We start from the raw sequence: 17,531 nt of genomic DNA, 5'->3' as shown, positions 1-17,531 counted from the left end.
GCTTTGTACCACGATTGTTTATTAGGAAAAGAATAAAAAATTTCCCGCAGCCGCAGTGAATTTTCAGAGCTATATATTTTTAGGATTCATCACAAAATTGTACTAAAAAGTACTGCATAGTGGGAAAGTATATTGTAAATGCAATTGTATCAAAAAAGTACAATTGTATCAAAAATCCCAACACTGGCGAGCATTGTTAATACCTTGGTTATAATGCACGGGGCGAATCGTAACAAATCGTGGCGAATTCGTAAGGATCTATTGATTTTAGATGCTTCCGTTTTACATTGCGTTCAAGCGCATTATAATCTTTTGAATTCATTGCCCATACAATAGATAATTAAGTGACAGTTCACTCCGATCCGTTACTGCCATTATAATCCAGGCATCAATAATAGAAAGGCTTTGTAATAAAACAGTCTTCTCGCTCTCACACATAAAATCGGCTCCTTTACTTGTGCAGAATGTTGCTCACTCTACAGTTTCTAGTTATATTAGTAGCAAAACCAAAAATTCTTCATACTAAATATTCGTTGGTGTCGGCCGCTGTGGTGTAGTGGTAAGCAGTGCGCGCTTACACTCCGCTGTTCGTGGGTTCAAGCCCTGGTCAAAGCAACATCGAAAAAAAGTATAGAAAAAAGGTTTTTCTTAACAGCAAGTGTATATCTGCCATGAAAAACAGCTTCTCATAAAAATACAAACGCCGTTCGGAGTCGGCGTAAAACTGTACGTCCCTCCGCTTTGTGTGACAACATCAAGGCGCACGCCACAAATCGGAGGAGAAGCTCGGCCAAACACTAACGTATGTGTAAGCGCCAATCTATTATTATTATTATTATAAATATTCGTTGGCATCACCTTAGTTTGCGTAATATTATGGAACAAGTCTAGCATAGCGACCGTTTAGCTATAAAATAACCAAAAGTGCCGATTGATAGAACTTTTTACGCTGATTTCAACAATACCAAATTTATTTGGCGCAGGTAAAAAACAAAGAAGATATAAGAGGTTTATTTGCTTTGTTTATTTAAATTTTTTATAATCACTTAATTACACTGGATCACAAATCTTAATTTTTATTTTGTTCTACAGATGCCACTATCCAATTTGTATGTAGAACTGCTCGCTGATTCCGAAAATCGAATTAATTAATTTTTGTATGGATACGCTTTCGAGATATTTGCAATTTACCGTTATTCAGCTTAAAAAAAGAGTGGTTTCACTTTATCAAGTATATCTTAAGAACCAATTAAATAATCGTAATGCGAGGTACAGTGAATGGAAGAAAATGAAATTCTCTATAAACCGTATATACATCACTTTTCGATAGCCCTGATAGTTTCTAAGAAATTAATTAATCATTCCAGATTTTTTGTTTTTTTGATGGAAAAATGCAAAAAATTCTAACTTTAACCTGCAAAAAAGTAAATAAGTAACAGTTTCTGTGTAAATATTTTGAACTTGTGTTAAAGCCTGTTCCTTTAGAAAAAAATGAAGCTACTAATAAAGAAAATCGATAAATAAATAAGAAAATAATGATTGGTCAAATGAAAATACGCAAGGATTTTTTTGTAAAATATGAGCAGAAAAGAGTGTTACTCACACGCCACGTACACCTGAGTAGGTAGAGTGTTTGAATCGAGAACAAGAGGCGTCAGAAATGATTATTTAATTTCTCAGAAACTATCAGGGCTATCGAAAAGTGATGTATATACGGTTTTTGGAGAATTTTATTTGATTTCATTTCCCATTTGGTTCGTAAGATATACGTATTTTTTAAAGCTGAATAACGGTAAATTGCAAATATCTCGAAAAGTTATCCATAGAAAAAAAATTATCTCGATTTTCGGAATAACCGAGGAATTCTACTTGGGAATTGGATAGTGGCATCTGAGGAACATTTTTGCTGTAAACCAGTGTTGTTAAAACCCAAAAGTAGATCATGATAAAATATGTATTTCGAATTAAAGATAATAGCTTGTGCTTTCTAAATAATATAAATTTCTTTACCATTAATCAAGCAGTTTTTTTCCAAAAAAAGGTCATTTCATGAATAAATAACTTTTGTTCGGTTTTTAGTGGCTTTGGTTTAAATATATAAAAAACAATTTCAATTCTGTGTATGAGCTGAAAGATAAAGTGATTATTTTTATGGTGACGTTATTAGTTTTTTAATCGGTTATGTGGTTCATAAGATATTAATATTTAAAAAAATCAAAAAATTTAACTTTAACCTTCTAAAACGTCTTTATATTTTACTTGCGCTAAATAATTTTGGCATGGTGGAAATGAGCGTAAAAAGTTCTATTGATCTGCATTTTTCGTTTTTGCATAGCTGAACGGTCGGTATTCTAGATCTGCTCCAGGAAATGACGAGTAACTCAAATTAATAATCTATATTTTTACGTGTTGTTTAGTATTTCCATTTAAAAACCAAATATATTGCGAATTCACATAGAATTAATAATGCATATTTTACTTCTAATTGTATACTTTGCGCACTTTTTTAGTACCTTTCTACTACCGTTTTCGCAAAAGGCGATCACATTCTTCCCCTTTCTCCTACTTCCAAAATACAAATCTAGATAAAGGAGTGTCAGATTTGAGCTGTCACAAATTACATAACCTTGTGTTATTGAATCATGACTAGCCAGAATTTGCAGCTCTCTCGTGTTGTTACGCTCTCGATTCAGTGCTCTCTTGCAAATTTTCTATAATAATACACATTTCCAGTAAAAATTTGCAGGTTCCAGTACAAATTAGTACTGACTATTTGTTACTATACGCACCTCATGCATGTACATCTATATTGTGGCGAATACTGCGGCAACACAAAGCGAACAGGAGAAATAGGCAGAATGTTCGAAGAATGACGTAGAATGTTCCACAAAGAGAAACGTCAAGTTGGATGAACACTGCGAACAGCGAGAGAAAGAGAATGAGCGATAAACTTCAGAATGTTCTAGAGTTGCCATAAGTGCCAGCGCAGGTATATAAGGGCGCCGCCACCGCGAGGTGAGTTAGTTACGAGTTACAAGTCAGCAAGCTACAAGTAAAGTGAGCGGAGAATTGAGTTGCGAATAAGCAAGCTATAAGTTTAATTGTTTTAACAAGTAGTAAAGCGTTGTTATTGCTTTAACAAGTATTGTAAAGTGTTTTTACTGTATTAGCAAGTATTGTAAATTCTTTGTTGTACAATAAAGTTAATTGTACTACAATTTGGTCATCGTTAGCATTTATTTAACAATCCAGCGATACGAGCCCGAGTATATTTGGGAAATCCGTCAAGGTTTCGAGGATAATCGTAACAATTGGTGTCAGAAGTGGGATTGTTAAATAAATCCCGAAGGATAAACTACTGAAAATGGCAAAAATTCAGGATCTAAAGATTGAGGAACTCAAGCAGGAGTTGGAGAAACGAAATTTAGCAACCTCCGGAAGAAAAGTGGAGTTGCTATCACGGTTGCGAGAGGCTATGGAAAAGAAAGGCATCGACGTTGCCAAACACGACTTCCATCGTGAGGACGACGAGGCATCCTTGAAGGACAAAGACAAGGAAGAGGTTGCTGGTTCATCGAATGATGTGGAACAGACATCAGCGAAGCTTGAAGAGCAGGGAAAGGCTCCTTGTGCGTCAACTGCTATAGACATGAACATGTTATTGGGTGCCATATCACAGATTTCATCCCAGCTGCAAGTGCAGGAAACACGCATGTCCTCGCAGCTGGAAGCACAGAAAACGTACATGTCATCGCAGCTAGATGAAAAGATTACTCAGCTACAAGAGAATTTATTTAAAGATAACGCGGAACTCAGAGAGAGACAGGATAAAATCGAGGAACGACAAGATAAAATCGAAGAGCTAATTCAGGAGAAAGTCGAGGCTAAGGTAGAAGAGTTGGAAGGTCGCCTCCGAGATATGCAGTTGAATCGCCCACCTTCTTCGACCAGCGCGCCCAAGGTAAAGACTCCATCCTTTGACGGCACGATTCCTTTCCAAGTCTTTAAGCTCCAGTTTGAGAAGACAGCTACAGCAAATCACTGGAGCATGGAGGATAAATCCACTGCACTGTTCGTTGCATTAAAAGGACCTGCAGCGGAAATCTTGCAGACTATTCCTGATTGTGAAAGGAACAGTTACGATGCGTTAATGGGTGCAGTGGAAAGACGTTATGGTAGCGAGCACAGGAGACAGATTTACCAGATGGATCTGGAAAATCGCTGCCAGAAATCCAACGAGACTCTACAGGAATTCGCCTCCGAGGTTGAAAGGTTGGCTCATTTGGCAATTGGAGATGCATCTGGTGAGCACCTTGAAAGAGTAAAAATCCAGAGGTTCATCAACGGAATGCGGGACGTGTATACCAAGCGCGAGACGTATGCAAATCCAAAGCCAACATTTGCTGAAACGGTCTCGTATGCTCAGACACGTGAAACGGCAGCGCTCCTAAGTAGACCAGCCTACAAAGCCCATCGAGTAGAAGTGGAAACACCTGACGTGATGAACGAGATCCTGAAAACACTCAAGTCGATGGCAGATAAGAATACTCCTGGTGCAACCGAGAGAAAGGATGGTGCTAGGAAATGCTTTAATTGCGGAAAACCAGGCCACTTCGCCCGCGATTGCAGCGCAAGTTCCAGTAGGCTCAACCACTCAGCAGGACGCAAATGCAGGGCTGAGGGAGACGAATCCAACTCAAATCAGTCGTTAAACTAAAACGTGCCAGCAGGAAGGGCCGCGTGCTGGCTCCAGAAGTTAAAGGGCCCATAATCCGTCTCACAAATGGGCCGGAATGCGAGCAACCTCATTATTGGTGGATGTGTGAATGGGCAGGAGCGAGTGCTGACAGTGGATACTGGAGCGTCACATTCCATTATTCGACCTGATGTGACTACTTTTTATGTGAAGCCACTACCTGGAGCAAAGCTGCAGACTGCAACTGGTGAGCGAACCCAAGTGTTAGGAGAAGTACTATGCGAGGTAATAATCGACGGGTTGGCCTCGTACACGAAGTTTATTGTCGCAGACATTGTGGATGAAGTTATCATCGGCGTGGATTTCCTACTTGGGCAAGGCATGAAGATTGACCTCCAGGGAATGATCCTAACCTACATATGGCGACAGGAAAGTGCCAATTAGGGTTGGTTACGACAACCAGTGCTTCTGCAGACGGTTGGTCTTAGAGGAAGTGCCGAAGATTCCACCAGAAAAGGAAGTGGTTAGTTGGGCGGAGTTTGACAGTGATGGAGACGAAATGGTTTCGTCAGGAGAAGGAAGTGGTTCGCCGATACAGGAAAAGCGTAACGGTTCCGCCAGCTCAGTGAACAAGAGGTCGCAACAAGAAAGTGGTCATGGCGAGCCAGGCAGTGTTTCCGGCAGGAGGAAAGCCACTGAACCACGTTGCAATGGTGATACGCCGGTGGCCGGAAATGGAAGCGGCTGTGGTAGCAGTAGGCGCGCTTTGAAGTGTCCTGCAAAAGGGGCTTGGCAAAAGCGAGCAGTTAAGCAAGGTTGAGATTATACATGTCCGGTCAATGAAGCTAGCAGCTGCGGACGAGCGAGATACGAAACGACGGCGGGAGTTTCAGCGTAGGGATCCGGATGTAACAAAATGTGCTGAAGGCAGTGCAGCACGAAGGCGGGAGTCTGGGTGTCATGGACAGATGATGCGACATAGATCTGGCGAAAAGGGTGCCCATGAGAAGAGACATGGTCTGGTCACCACCAGTGGCCGGCAGAAGCACGACCATGTGAGATGGTGCAAAACATTAGATAAGCTGGAGGCAATGTCCAGTAACGCATCGAGCCGAGAGGAGCTACAGGAAGGGGATTCGGTGTTGTTGCACATGCCGCAGCCGAAGAAAGGCTTCACCTCCAAACAACATCGTAACTGGAAAGGTCCATATAGGATTGACAAACGGCTGAAGGACGCAGTGCATCGAATCCAGACAATGGGGAGACCGAGGACCAAGATGAAAGTGGCTCACTTGGAAAGACTTGCAGCGGTTGGAGCGGCAAGTGTGTCTGATCGGGACGAAATAGGAGAAATAGGCAGAATGTTCGAAGAATGACGTAGAATGTTCCACAAAGAGAAACGTCAAGTTGGATGAACACTGCGAACAGCGAGAGAAAGAGAATGAGCGATAAACTTCAGAATGTTCTAGAGTTGCCATAAGTGCCAGCGCAGGTATATAAGGGCGCCGCCACCGCGAGGTGAGTTAGTTACGAGTTACAAGTCAGCAAGCTACAAGTAAAGTGAGCGGGGAATTGAGTTGCGAATAAGCAAGCTATAAGTTTAATTGTGTTAACAAGTAGTAAAGCGTTGTTATTGCTTTAACAAGTATTGTAAAGTGTTTTTACTGTATTAGCAAGTATTGTAAATTGTTTGTTGTACAATAAAGTTAATTGTACTACAATTTGGTCATCGTTAGCATTTATTTAACAATCCAGCGATACGAGCCCGAGTATATTTGGGAAATCCCTCAAGGTTTCGAGGATAATCGTAACAATATATTAATAAGCTAACATAAATTTTGTCTTCATTCGTTTGGCGATTCTACCGAACCGATTTCAAAACCAAGAACACCGTTGGAAAGGCATTTTTCCGTAGATGAGCAGAGTTTTTATGGTTTCACAATTGGTTGAAAATTAGGGCAGAAACCGTCGTTTAAACATTTTCGAATTGTGTATAGATGTTGCTGCAACATGTTCAATTTGACATGTTTCGCATGTTGTTTCACTTCACACTTGAAATTAAGCTTTGAAGTAAAGATAAATATGAAGATGAAGAAATAAATGATAACGATGAGGTCAAAAAAAAAAGAAAGGCAAAAGTGAAGATAAAGACGAAAATGGAGACAATGACAGATATATATGAATTAGGGTAACTGAAAGGGTAAGAAAATTTCTTGAATTTATAAAGTAAAACTTCTTTAGCGGCAGTTGGTTGGTTGGGAGTAAATTTTCAAGGTTTAGCGGTTTGAGAATAAAAACAAAAACAAAGATGCCTAGAGGTACAGGCAAAAACGAAGATCAAGGTAAATTTAAACACTTTAATGTAAAGGTGACGAGGAATATGCAAAAATAAAGATAAATATGAAGAAACGGATGAGGATGAAGATCGATATTGTTATCGATATAAAACTCGATATTTTTATCGATATAATAATTGATGTTATAGATAAAATAATCGATATTGTTATCGATACTCTTATTTATTAAATAACCGCAATTGTAATAGACATAATAATCAATATTGTTATCGATACATTAATGGATATTGTTATCGGTATAATAAACGATTAAATAATTTTGTTATCGATTTAGTAACTGATATTGTTGCCGATATGTATAATAATCGAAACTTATGATTGTTATATTTATCGATGAATTAATCGATTTTGCAATCGTTATATTTTTCTTTATAAATATCGATATAATATTCAGAACATGGAATGTGATCACATTAAATGACATCACATCACATTATATCACATGATGTGATGAGACATCACATGATATTACATCACATAATATGATATCACATCACACGATATCACGTGACATAACATCATATAATAAGACAACACATTATATGGCATGACATGATATGACATTGCATTACATGACGTGGCATCACATGATATGACATCATATGGTATGACATCATATGACATGACATCACAGGATATGACAGCACATGACATGACATCCTATCACATCACATAAAAATAACGTCACATCTTATCACGTCATCACACCTCACCTCATCTACGTGAATAGATAAAGAAAAGGATAAAAGCAGAGATATGAAAGATAAAAACAAAGATGAAGACCAAGATAAATTTGCCGATTTCAAAACCAAAAATACCGCTGGAAAGGTAATTTTCTGTAGATGAGGAGTTTTATAGTTTCGAAATTGGTTGAAAATCGTCGTTTAAAAATTTTCATATTTGTGTATGGTTGTTTTTGCAGCCTGTTCAATTTAAGCTGTTTCGCATTTTGTTTTGCTTGGAAATGAAATCAAACTTTGAAATAAAGTTAAATATGAAGATGAGGAAACAAGTGGCAACGATGAAGACAAAAAAAGAAGGCAAAAGTGAAGATAAAGGCGAAAATGGAGATAAAGACAAATACATAGGAATTAGGGTAACTGAAGTGAAATTCTCCAATAGGAATCGAAATAAAATCAGCCATAAAAGTTACCGAAATTTATCTAATCATCGAAGTTTATAATTATCGAAATTTACCCATGCTTATTAAGTTATCGCAACGTATCGAATTATTCCAACTGATCAATGTTTACTGAGTTGCCGAAATTTATAGACACAGAAACTTAGTTCTCCAAATTTACGGATAGTTATCGAGCTATAAAAACGTGTGGGATTAACGAAATTTGTCAAGTTAAAGAAATGTATCAAGTTATCGATATTTATTGAATTATCATTATTTATAGACTTAACGAAATTTATCGAGGTGTCGTAATGCATGGAGTTCTTTCAACTTACAGAGTAATCGCTAATTATTGATCTACTGAAATTGGTTGGTTCAACGAAGCGTTTATGGAATTTTCAAAATATATCGATTTATCGAAATTTCAAGGTTATATAATCGTCTTAACAGAGTGTAACGAGTTATCAAAATGTTTAGATAGTTTTCGAAAAATGTGGTGATGTCAAAAGTAAAAATTTATAAAGGTATCCAAAGAATTTTCATTTTTGAGCTATCGAAATTTATCGAGCCGTCGAATTTCACAGTTATCGAAATTGGTCGAGTTAACGAATTTTGTTGAGTTATCGGATTTTAGTGTTTTTGAAATTCATCGAACTTCAGTGTTTTTAAAATCCATCGAATTCATCGAACTGGGGTCAAATCCAAGTCCTGCCGAAGTCCTCCTAAGATAAAAAAAAAATAGTTATGTTTTAGTTCCAAAGCAGAAGATGTTCCGGTACGTTAATTTGTACCGTATAAGTTTTGCTACGTGTTAAGTTAGAAAACCTCTCCAAGGCTCCTAAAAACTAGAAAAACTGTCGAATTTCGACAGTAACTGGCACTCTAGTTTCATTTAACATTCTACATCTCTTCCGTTCCCTAAGCAGAAGCGTTGGTGTGAGAAGACAGAAATTGAAGCGGTATGTGTCGGCGATAGAGGAACCTGATCGACCACCTGAAATCCAAAGGCAATGAATATTATAACTAATTTTTGTATGCGATATGGTAACTGCTTCGTAAGAGAATAAAACAATGTTGCTTGCCGCAAGGGGGCCGGGATGTTTGGGCTACCCGCCGTACGGTAACTAAGTTAGGGGAAACTTGACGAAAGTTGACCGTACGGTGGTTTGAGATGACAATGCGAATACTAACCACTTCACTTCTTGGAAGACAGCCATCGTAATCAGAGCAGCTACCTCGTCATTCGGACACAATTACAAAGGTAACCTTGTAATCAACCTTGACAATAAAATCACAATTTTTAACTCCATATTTATTACACTGGTGTTTTGACTTTTCTTATTTTTCCATTAAAATTATAACAAATTCACCCCAGCGCGTTGCTTTATGTATTTCCTATTTTGCGCAAATAACTATTATTGTCGCGGAACCTACCAAAATGCAGTCTAGCCTACAAACCTACCAAATAACAAGAAAGAAAGTCTAAGTTCGGGCGGAGCCGAACATTAAATAACCGGCGCAAGTATTAAATATATGTTTTTCACCTTTCCGAAAGCTACCGTTACATGGTAAGCCGGGGTGTATCAATTTTGAGTAAATTAGCGTCCTTAAATTTCGAAATATTGAAGTTTCAAGCATTTCTAGAATTTACCGTTATACGGAAAGCGGCCTCAATTTTAGTCCGATTTCAATAATTTTTACTGTTTTCCTTTTATGTGGCAAGCACAACAGCCATACCGCCATAGTTTGGTACAAATTGGTAGAACGGTTACCGAGATACATATATGTGATGATAAGTGGGCGGTGCCACGCCCATTTTCCAAAATTTTATCATAAACGTATTTCCTGGTAAAGAATTGTTGCAGGCATCAATTATGAATAAATTAGCTTTAATATTTACTGATTTATCGAAGATTTCGTATTTCTCCAAATTACCGTTATATGGAATGTGGGCGTGGTTATTGTCCGAATAAAAATTTTCGGCCATTTGGTATGCTCTACCAAGGCCAGTAACTGTGCCAAGTTTGGAAGAAATTGGTGCAGCGGTTACCAAGATATACACATGTAACCATAAGTGGGCGTGGCTACGCCCATTTTCCAAAAATTTATAATATTCTAATTTGTCGTCTAAAAATTATTGTAAATATCAATTTTGAGTGAATAATCTTCAGTAGTTACTAAAATATCGCAGGTTTCGTATTTCTGAAAATTACCGTTATATGGGAGGTAGGCGTGGTTATTGTCCAATTTTGCCCATTTTCAATACCATCCGTCCTACGCCGGAAAAAAGTGCACGTACAAAGTTTCGTTAAGATATCTCAATTTTTACTCGAGTTATCGTGTGCACAGACGGACGGACGGACAGACAGTCAGTCACCGCTTAATCGATTTCTCTTTTCATTCTGATCATTTAAATATGTATACATTTGTCTATATCTATCTCGATTCGTTGTGCCTGTTACAAACAACCGTTATGTGAACAAAGTTATAATACCCTTGTGCACAAGTGCGCTCGGGTATAAAAAAAAACCTACCAGTTGCTCTAAGACATTGTTGGGTATAACTAGTACACCCAGAAGAGCAGTCAAAAATAATCAATTCTCACATCTCTGGTGTAAAGTATAATAAAAACATAGTAGGCTTGTATCCACTTATGAGTTTAACTAAAGCTTTAATAGTACATCATATTTACAATCTAGTTTCATTGTTTTAATAACGTACGAGATTTCATTACTTTCTATTTGCATAAATATATTTTATATATGTAACTTAGTTACTTACATAAGTTTGTAGGCATGAGTGTATCGTCGCCTGGGTAAAAGATTGTCGTATGTTAATTTCGGCAGGTTGTGGGAAATCGCGATAGAAGTTTGGAATGCAATTTCTCAAAAACGCGAAGATAGGTTTTCTCCAAAGTCTCTGAAAATGTTACAAGTTCACAAAATTCTGAAATTATTTCATTTTTAATATTTATTGTTAATTAGGTTTGAGTTTATGACGGATTTTCTTTAGTAAAATTTTGTCGTAAGCGTCATTTGTCCACAAATTGGCAGCCACTTTGTATGAAAAACGCCAAAATGTGATCAACATTTCTATTAAATTGACGACACTTTTATTGATTAGTTTAATATGACTGCATCACTAACTAAATTTTTACTAAAATATCGAAAAAAATTTAGTCAATATCTCGGAAACTAAAGGAGATATCTAAAAACTGATAACACCAATCGAAATACGTTATTTCAAAACATATACGTAACTGCATCTAGAACTAAAAATCGTCAAAATTGCGCTTACGACAATCTTTTACCCAGGCGACGGTATGTATACATATATGCAGCCTACATTTGCTTTCTACAATATTTTCTTAAGTAAACAATTGTCAAAAGATGTCGTCCTCATGGACATATATTCGTATATATATATACATATGCACTTATGCATTTACATAAACATGCATTTTGGTTTTACATATTTTGTTCTCATTTAAACTTTTTTGTCGGTTGTATTCAAAAGGAGCTTACAGCCATTTATGTTTCCATTGTTTTGATTCAGTTACAATTTGTTGAAAAATGCTCGAATATTTATGTGCAATTTGCATTAATAGATATTTTTCTTAAAAAAACAAAATAACAAATATTTAGTTCTTAACAACAAATGTAAAGTTATCGTAAATCGCAAGATATTAAAAAGTGTGTCAAAATTGTCATATGTTAATGGTAGTGTGTCAGTTTTGAATCAGTCCCCAGCAAAAACTTTTAAGTTTTTGGAAAGTACTTATTTTTGTATCAACAGAGTAACGTATTACAAGCCGCCTCAAGACAATTTTCGCCTATCGCAAGAAATTTTACACTTATTCGATTACCTCCAATGACATGCACATGCTAAAGTAATGCATTGTGTAAACGAGAAGGTAAGCGGTTACTCTCGAAAAGTGCTTCCCCAATCGAGAGTAACCGCTTACCTTTTCGTTTACAGAATGCATTATTTTAACATGTGCATGTCATTGGAGGTAATCGAATAAATGTAAAATTTCTTGCCATTGCATTAGATGTAATGCGATGGATAAGCGGAAATTGTCTTGAGGCGACTTGTAATGCGTTACTCCATTGATACATAAATAAGTGGTTCCTAAAAATGAAAAGTTTTCGCTGGGTTGTAACTACGTACATGTGTGTGAGTGTATACAATTTAATATGTGCAGTATTTATAATCCATTTTGAGTGGAAGGCGATATGTTTCGCGAAGTAACAGTGAAGGCAACAATAATTATCAAATCCATCCAGTTCGAAAATAATAACACACGGGTAGTAGGCATCATTTTCGAGGCGGCATTGTGTTGAACAGCAGCTGGCAGCTCCCCTGAAAATAAAAAGGAGTTAAAAGAGTTATGTCACACTTTGCATCTGAAAAAAAAAACAAATCAAACTAAAAAAACAGAAATTATTTTTTAAATAATTGGTTATTTTTAGGGTCCGACCGGTTCCAATTTTCTTCAGGTGCCGATGCCGATGCCGATTAATCGGCGTATGGGGAAAGAATCGGCCGGTGCCGATGCCGATTCCATAAAAAATTACAAATAAATATATTAATTCATAAAATCAGTTAATTTAACGGAGTTAAGAAAACAAAAGGAAACCAATAATTGAATTAATTGGCTTGTTATGCAACATTACATACACTTGTACATACATATATATGTATGTGTAAAACACTTTTTATATGGTGCTAAGCAAGAAATATGTAGGAACATAAAATTTTATTTTGTATTTTACTAAAATACACTCTTTTGCACTCAATGCATAAGAACTTATGTATATGCTAGGTATGTATGCACATTAGGGTGGTCCAAAAACAGTAAAGTCGGAATTGTAATGCTCTACCCCCTAGGATTGTTCTACATCGAAAAAAGTAACCCCTATTTTTTTATTTTGAAATCAAAAAATATTTAGAGGTCGCTCAAAGCGTGAATTTTTATATGGGAAAAATAAAATTTTTCGTAGAAATGGTATAGATTTCTTGAAAATCAATATTTTTCAATCGGAAAACTCTGGTTCTCTTCAGGAGACTTCAAATAATAATACCCAATTGTTTATTTAACCATTTTTTAATAATAACGATTTTTTATTGGTCGTCCAATTGTATTTTTCGGGTTTTTGGCGGACCTATGAATTATAGTTCCGATCATGATACAAAAAAGAAGGTAGTTTCATTTAATGACATTCGTTGTTGTTGTTAACCATTTGACTTTTAATAAAATTATGACATTTCATTAAATTCATGCTACCTGATCACCAGCAGTAATATATTTTTTTTTAAGCAGAAGATTTCATCAGTCCACTCAAAGATGTCGAATATGATGAACCTGAAAATTAATGCATAGATAATTTCAAAAAGGGGGTTGACGAAACTAGGTTTCAGAACGGATGAAGAAAGTGATCAAAATTATACTTATGCTAATTGCTTATCGAAGGCCGGTCTGCGCAACCCGAATTCAAGTTTTTTGCATACATTGGAAATTTTAAATTCGAAGTTTGTTGAAGTTAATGGTGATACGCTAACCACAAAGCCTAATTTTTTGCAAAATCTGATGAGAAATTTAAAAGTAAATTTTCACGAATTTAATGTGAACAAATATTCCCAAAATTATAAACTAAAACAAAAATAATTTTTCCCAATTTGTTTTTGTTTTGCATGTTAAGTTATGAGAACAATTTATTCACATGGAATTGGCGATTACAAAAGGATTTATTTGGAAAGAGTATTCTTTAGAATTAGATTTTTAAATTGCAAGATTGCATACAAAATAAGAAAATGAAAAAATAACAACATAATGCTCTCGTGATTTTTATTATAAAATAAAAAGAACAATTTCAATGAAGTCTCCTTTAACATTACATATTTTATATATTTTTAATAAAAAAAGGTACGAACCACGTAAGTAAAAAAATTACCAAGCACTGATAATGATTTTTCATTTGATATATTATTAAACTGGTATAAATGTGGGAAAGAAAATACTCCGATTTATTGTTTTAATATTATAAAAGTGGTATGGCCGTTGAGAATGCTCACAATTTATGAAACTTCAAAAAATTTTATTATCCGTCAAAAGTTGTTTATTGAAACTACCTTCTTTTTGTATCATGGTTGCGATGAAAAAATTGTCAAATAAACAATTGGGTATTATAATTAGGAATCTCCTGCAGATAAACAGAGTTTTCTGGTTGAAAAATATTGATTTTTAACTATTCTATACCATTTCTACGAAAAGTTGTTTTTCCCCATATAAAATACATGAAAAACTTTGGGCGCTTTGAGCGACCTCTAAATATATAAGCATGGGCGTCGCTACGTAGGGGCAGGGGGGGCTCGAAGTTCGGTTGCCATATGCCTAAGTCGGCTCAGCTCGATGTTCTGGTCACATACATAAGTACACATTTTCATGAGTCTATCTCTTCTTATTCTGGTACTTACAAATATCGGACCAAAGTTATAATACCATTTCATGCTCATGAAAGGTACAGTTTTCAGATTTCAAATCGGTGAAGTAGGTAACAAAATATAAATTTAAACATTTTCTTAACTTCTTCCCAGCGTATCTATTAAAATGTCATTTTCAAAAACTTCATGCATTGCTATGGCATGTCATTCCATCTCAAACATACTGTTATAGCATGTCATTGCTTCTTAGCTCAGCTGTTGTTTGCTGTTGTGTTTCTGCAGCATATTTTTAATACTGTTTAATCCTGCCTTGTATGAAAATGTATATAGCAGGAGTGGGCAAGGCCGAGGCCGAAAAGCGCAACATCTAAGTTCTAAATGCTACAAAGAGCCACAAAAAAGAACAAGGAAAACTAAAATTTTATTTTCAAACTAGCAAATGCCTGGCAATACAAAAATGGGGTTGCTATGCAAAAACGGTTTGTAATGTAAAATTTATTAGTTCAGGTTGAAAGGACTAAAGAGCAGAACCTTGCTTACTCATAGGCCAAGAATAATAGCGCTGAGATAGCATTTGGGTTAAGTACTAATATTCCTCGATGATATGAGCTCTTATTTCCACCTGTGAGATATCTGTACGTATTGGAAGGTTTGCCAAGAGTGCGTAATCTTCTATAATCCTCCTGTTCCCAGGATGAAAGTTTACCCGTTCAAACGGGGTCATTGATATTCCAACCGTATTCTTCTTAATCATTGATATTCCTACCGTATTCTTTTTATCATAAAGTTAATACCCGTTACTCCTGGTCATACGATAAAGATGGGGTCTCTAAATATCTCGACTCCGGCGCCATCTGCCGGCACCATTTTTTGCGATGCAGAGCAAAATTTCAAATTCATGTGACGTAAGATTCCGAAGTTATAGCTGATTAAAAATGTCACGACTATGGGAGGTGCATCGCCCTTTGTCAGGTTTAATTTTTTTATACCCTAGGTTACATCCGAGGTCACTCTCTACCCATATACCAGTTAAAGCCCCATGAAAATCCATTCAGTAGTTCCGGAGATTAGTGAGTTCAAACAGACAAACAATCTACAGTTTTATTATTATTATTATTATTGGTTTATAAAACATATTCTGACAAACATATTCTGAGCGTTCAGAATATATGAGTCTGAAAGGAGTCCTAGGTGGGTAAGAAATATGAGCTTCAAAAACAAAAAATGTGTGACTCTTATATGAATATTTTAGGTGTTATAAATGATCGAAGTTAGGAGCCAGCACTTTGTGGCTATATAAAAACAATAAAGATTCGAAATTTATATCTAAACTTGTTTATACAGAAATTGAAAATATTTAGAAAACAAAAAATATACAAAATTTAGCTGCAGCTGCTGCTATTAAATGTATGTTGGAATGTTTATATGAACTGAGGTATGTATACATACATGTGTATAGTATTTGAAGTTCAATAAGAGTTGAAAAATAAGGCCAATATGGCTCAAAGGACAACATAAAATAAGAATCCGAATGAAGTTATTTATGAGGACTATAAGACACATTTAAGAGCCTCAAAAAAACTCTGAAACGATTCATATATGAGGCCAAAAATTGCTTTAAAAAGAGTCCAAAATGAGCCGTTTATGAAGGCAATAAGAGTCCAATATGACTCATTTGGAGGCTCTTTTGATGTCTGAATTTAAGCTCATATAAGTCGACCTTCGGAGGACGGAAAACACACTAATTTCGGGCTCTTAAATGAGCTCATTATGAGCGTAAAGGCTCCGAAATGGGACTCCTTAAAGACTCATTTATGACTCCAAATGTATATTTCATTGATATGTAGGTACATAGTATCTCTCGCTCATAGGGAAAACACTTATTGAATTTTGTTTTTCGTTTTGCGCATGCATTTTCTTTTTACTTTAAAATTTCAATACTTCACACAAATTAAAAAAAAACGTTTTTCTCGATAAGTCAATGCTGAAACCACACGCTTTATTTCCTTTTAAATAAATTTCTTTTTATTCCGCAAATTAGAAATTCGCTAGAAATGTAAATACATAATTAATTCCAAATGTCAATTCTTGACTCAAGGGATTGCTTCGAACTGTATCCGCTTAATTCACAGAACATGCTTTTCATGTGAGCGTTTTCAAAATATCTAATTAATTTGTATGTACAAAATCCCATAGTGATACACGAAACACAAAGAAATTTAAATAAATCAGTTTCTACCTACCGATTATCTTTTGACTTACGGATTCTTAGAAACACACCACTCTTGTAAGACACAAAACTCCGCGAGAAACGTTTAACCTCATATGTATCTATGTTCAAGACCGTTTTCACCATGATACAAAAAAGAAGGTAGTTTCAATAAACAACTTTTTGATTAAAAAGCAGATTTTTGACAATTGCTCAATTGTGAAAAATTCGAAGTGGCGTTACCCAATTGTAAGTTTTTTGGTGTGGGAGATTTTTTATCCTAAATTTGGGGTTATAAATAAAATAGTTGTGTTAATATTTACCTTTTAAAAATAATTAATATCCTATCTTAAAAATGTTTAAATTTTACATTAAATTCGATAACAACTTGCCAAATCATTATCATGAACATATTTTAAAATTTTTTTAGTGTCCTCATGTTATCTGATTATTTCACAATGTAGTTTTCTATATCGGATACGATGATTCTGATATAATTCAGACACTGAAATTATACATTTCGATGTGTTATTTAATACATATTGTCTTTGTCCATTTAACAGCAAATGGAATTTACTTTGGAACCCATGGGCCGTGAAATTTTTCAAGCAACACATATTGTTTTCACATGAAATTTTTACACACCCAAAAGTGAAGTATAAAATAAATAGATAAAAACAAATTTTCAACCAACCTGATTTGTGT

General features: G+C 35.6%; 1 protein-coding gene across 1 annotated transcript in view; it reads right to left on the bottom strand.

Moving 5' to 3' along the window:
* Window positions 1-11,168: 11,168 nt before the first annotated feature.
* The window catches only part of LOC118751929, a gene marked incomplete at its 5' end in the record, with an annotated part of 36,712 nt that continues 30,349 nt past the window's right edge, over window positions 11,169-17,531 (bottom strand). The window contains one exon of the mRNA XM_036486756.1: window positions 11,169-12,535. Coding sequence (XP_036342649.1) covers window positions 12,163-12,535 — 373 coding nt within the window. The remainder of the gene's footprint in view (window positions 12,536-17,531) is intronic.

The sequence above is a fragment of the Rhagoletis pomonella genome, unplaced genomic scaffold, assembly GCF_013731165.1.
Source record: "Rhagoletis pomonella isolate Grant_MI unplaced genomic scaffold, Rhpom_1.0 Rhpom_scaffold_01092, whole genome shotgun sequence".
Taxonomy (NCBI): domain Eukaryota; kingdom Metazoa; phylum Arthropoda; class Insecta; order Diptera; family Tephritidae; genus Rhagoletis; species Rhagoletis pomonella.
Note: the sequence above shows the minus strand (reverse complement) of the source record. Positions and strands in the feature narration are given on the sequence as shown.